General features: G+C 33.6%; 1 protein-coding gene across 1 annotated transcript; it reads left to right on the top strand.

Annotated features, from left to right (window-relative positions):
• Positions 1-351: 351 nt before the first annotated feature.
• LOC119866674 (cytochrome c oxidase subunit 6C) lies at positions 352-779 on the top strand. The gene has a single exon (XM_038579244.1). The coding sequence runs from the start codon at positions 436-438 to the stop codon at positions 661-663; it is 228 nt and encodes a 75-aa protein (XP_038435172.1). The 5' UTR covers positions 352-435; the 3' UTR covers positions 664-779.
• The last annotated feature ends 1,712 nt before the right edge of the window (positions 780-2,491 follow it).

Below are 2,491 nucleotides of genomic sequence, written 5' to 3'. Positions count from 1 at the left end.
TTTAAAACATATTTGGCTCCAGTTTATGAATGTGGCTTTTATTATACCTTGCTTCTTTTACTATGCTTTATATCCTGGTGTTTTGTAAAAACATTCCTTTTCTCCCCCAAAACTTGATTTTTATTAACAGCTATCTTAGCATGGGCTGCTATAAGAAAATAGTATAACGCAGGTGGCTAACTGACAATAGAAATTTATTTCTTATAGTTCTGGAGGTTGGAAGTCTGAGATCATGGTGCTGCCATGGTCAAAGTTCTGTGAGATTCCTCTTCTGGGTTGCAGAATTCTGCAAATTCTGATTCTGAATTCTGATTGTGAATTCCGATTGTGTCCTCACATGGTGAAAAAGAGTCCTCACGTGTTAGCTCTTGGCCCTCTTGTAAGAGCTCAAATCCTGTGTTAGGAAGGACTTTGGGTTTGAGGAGAATAACTACCATGACTTCAAGTGCTTTGATGAAACCTCAGATGCGAGGCCTTCTGGCCAAGTGTCTGCGATTTCATATTGTTGGAGCCTTTGCTGTATCCCTGGGGGTTGCAGCTTTCTATAAGTTTGCTGTGGCCAAATCAAGAAAGAAGGCATATGCAGATTTCTACAGAAACTATGATTCCATGAAAGATTTTGAGGAGATGAAGAAGGCTGGTATCTTCCAGAGTGCAAAGTGAATTTGGAATATAAAGGATTTCTTTGGGTTGCATTCCATTGAAGTTTGTCACTGACTGTCCTGTGTTCCTGAGCTATGAAACACGAACACTGGGTTATGGAATAGTTTCTCTTGTCAATAAACAACTAAAAAATAAAATAAAATATTAAAAAAAAAAGCACAAATCCCATTCCTGAGGGCTCCTCTGTCATGACTAGTCACCTCCCAGAGGTTCCCTGCTCCTGATACCATCACACTAGGGATTAGAGCTCAGCATAAGGAAATGGTGGTGGTGGGAGGTGCGCACATTCAGTCCATAACAACTGGAAAAGATTTCATTCTTTGGTTGCACATTTTTAACCCACTCTTCAGTAATTGAATATTTCTCAGGTTTGTAATTTATTATTGCTACAAATAATAATGTGATCATCATGGTACATAAACACTGGTCTCCCTTTCTGCTTGCCCTGATAGCTAAATTGTTTTCTAGGTAAATTACATTTAAATTAGTAGGCTGAGGAAGTAGTAATCCCAGAGTACCCTGATCACCACTGTATATTATGATTTATAAATACATTGATTTGTTGGTGGAATTGAAGTATCATCTCGGTCCCTTAATTCATACTTTGAGATTGCTATGAGGTTGTACCTCTTCTCTTTACTTATGATTCCCTTGTATTTCCTCCACTTCTGTGAATTATTTGTCCTTATTCACTGCCTACTTTTCTACTGTGATAGTAATTAATGTTTTTTATGGGTGGCCTTGAGTACTTTATACATTAACTCTTTGTTGTACTTTTGGCAACTATTTCTCCTAACTTTTTCTCTTTGGATTTTCGTTGACTTAGTTTTTGGTATGTGAAGGTTTAATATGTATTATTCTTTTTCTTTCTGAAAACTCTTATTATTTTTATGCCTCAAGAGTCCTTTCCTATCTAGAAATAAGATATTCATCTATGTTTCCTTTAGACGTTTCTAATTTAATTTTTTGTATTTAGTTTTTTCATTTGCATGGTACAAGAAAAGTGTAAAAAGTGACTTAAAATTAATGAACTTTTCTAATCAGTCATTAAATAACTCTATTCTTTTCTTCTCAACTTATTGTGCTTTAAGTGATAAATACTATTAAATTCTAATTCAAATCTGTGCCTGGGATTCTTGTTTTGTTTTTGTCAGTTTATATCTGTTCTTTTATCTGTACAATACTATCTTAATGAAAGATTATGTTTAATTTCTCAGAATTAATCCTTTCTCTAAATGGTGTTCTTTTTGAGGATTTTCTTTAAAGTATTCACCTGGAGTCTTTTTTTTTTTTTTTTTCAGAAACAATTTTCTCATGTTCTAAGAACATCAAAATGGAATTTTGATTAGAATTGCATGAGACCCAAAAATTACTGTAAGAAGCATTCATACTTTCTCAATGTTTATTCTTTTCACTCATCTATTTTTTTCACTCTTTACTTACATCTTCATCTTTTAGTAAAATTTTGTAATTTCCTTTGTACAGATCCTGCACATTAAAAAGTTTCTTTTCCTAACTATTTTTGGGTAGTATTGGAATACAATAGCTATTCTATGGCTGCTAATTTTTATGCTATTACTCAGGAAAATTACTGATACTGGGAATTTTTTGTTAATTTAGCCATTAACATATCTGTAGAGTAAATATTTCAAAACCAAACTATGGCGAGAAATGTTATAGTTTATTTCCCTTTCAATAAGATAAAGTTAATTCGATTTATTGTTTTTAGCCATTAGTGATTTGATTGCCTGATTTTGAATCTCCATCATATGGAAAGTTTCATGGTAGTTACGCAAAAGCTCCCAAGCTTTTCCACTCCCAGCATTGT

The sequence above is a fragment of the Canis lupus genome, chromosome 29 (genome assembly GCF_011100685.1).
Source record: "Canis lupus familiaris isolate Mischka breed German Shepherd chromosome 29, alternate assembly UU_Cfam_GSD_1.0, whole genome shotgun sequence".
Lineage (NCBI taxonomy): Eukaryota > Metazoa > Chordata > Mammalia > Carnivora > Canidae > Canis > Canis lupus.
The sequence above is the reverse complement of the archived record's forward strand: the minus strand, read 5'-3'. Positions and strand labels throughout refer to the sequence as shown.

What these genes read in the sequence shown, in the direction of transcription:
- LOC119866674 (XM_038579244.1), top strand. Translation starts at nt 436, where the DNA reads ATGACTTCAAGTGCTTTGATGAAACCTCAGATGCGAGGCCTTCTGGCC.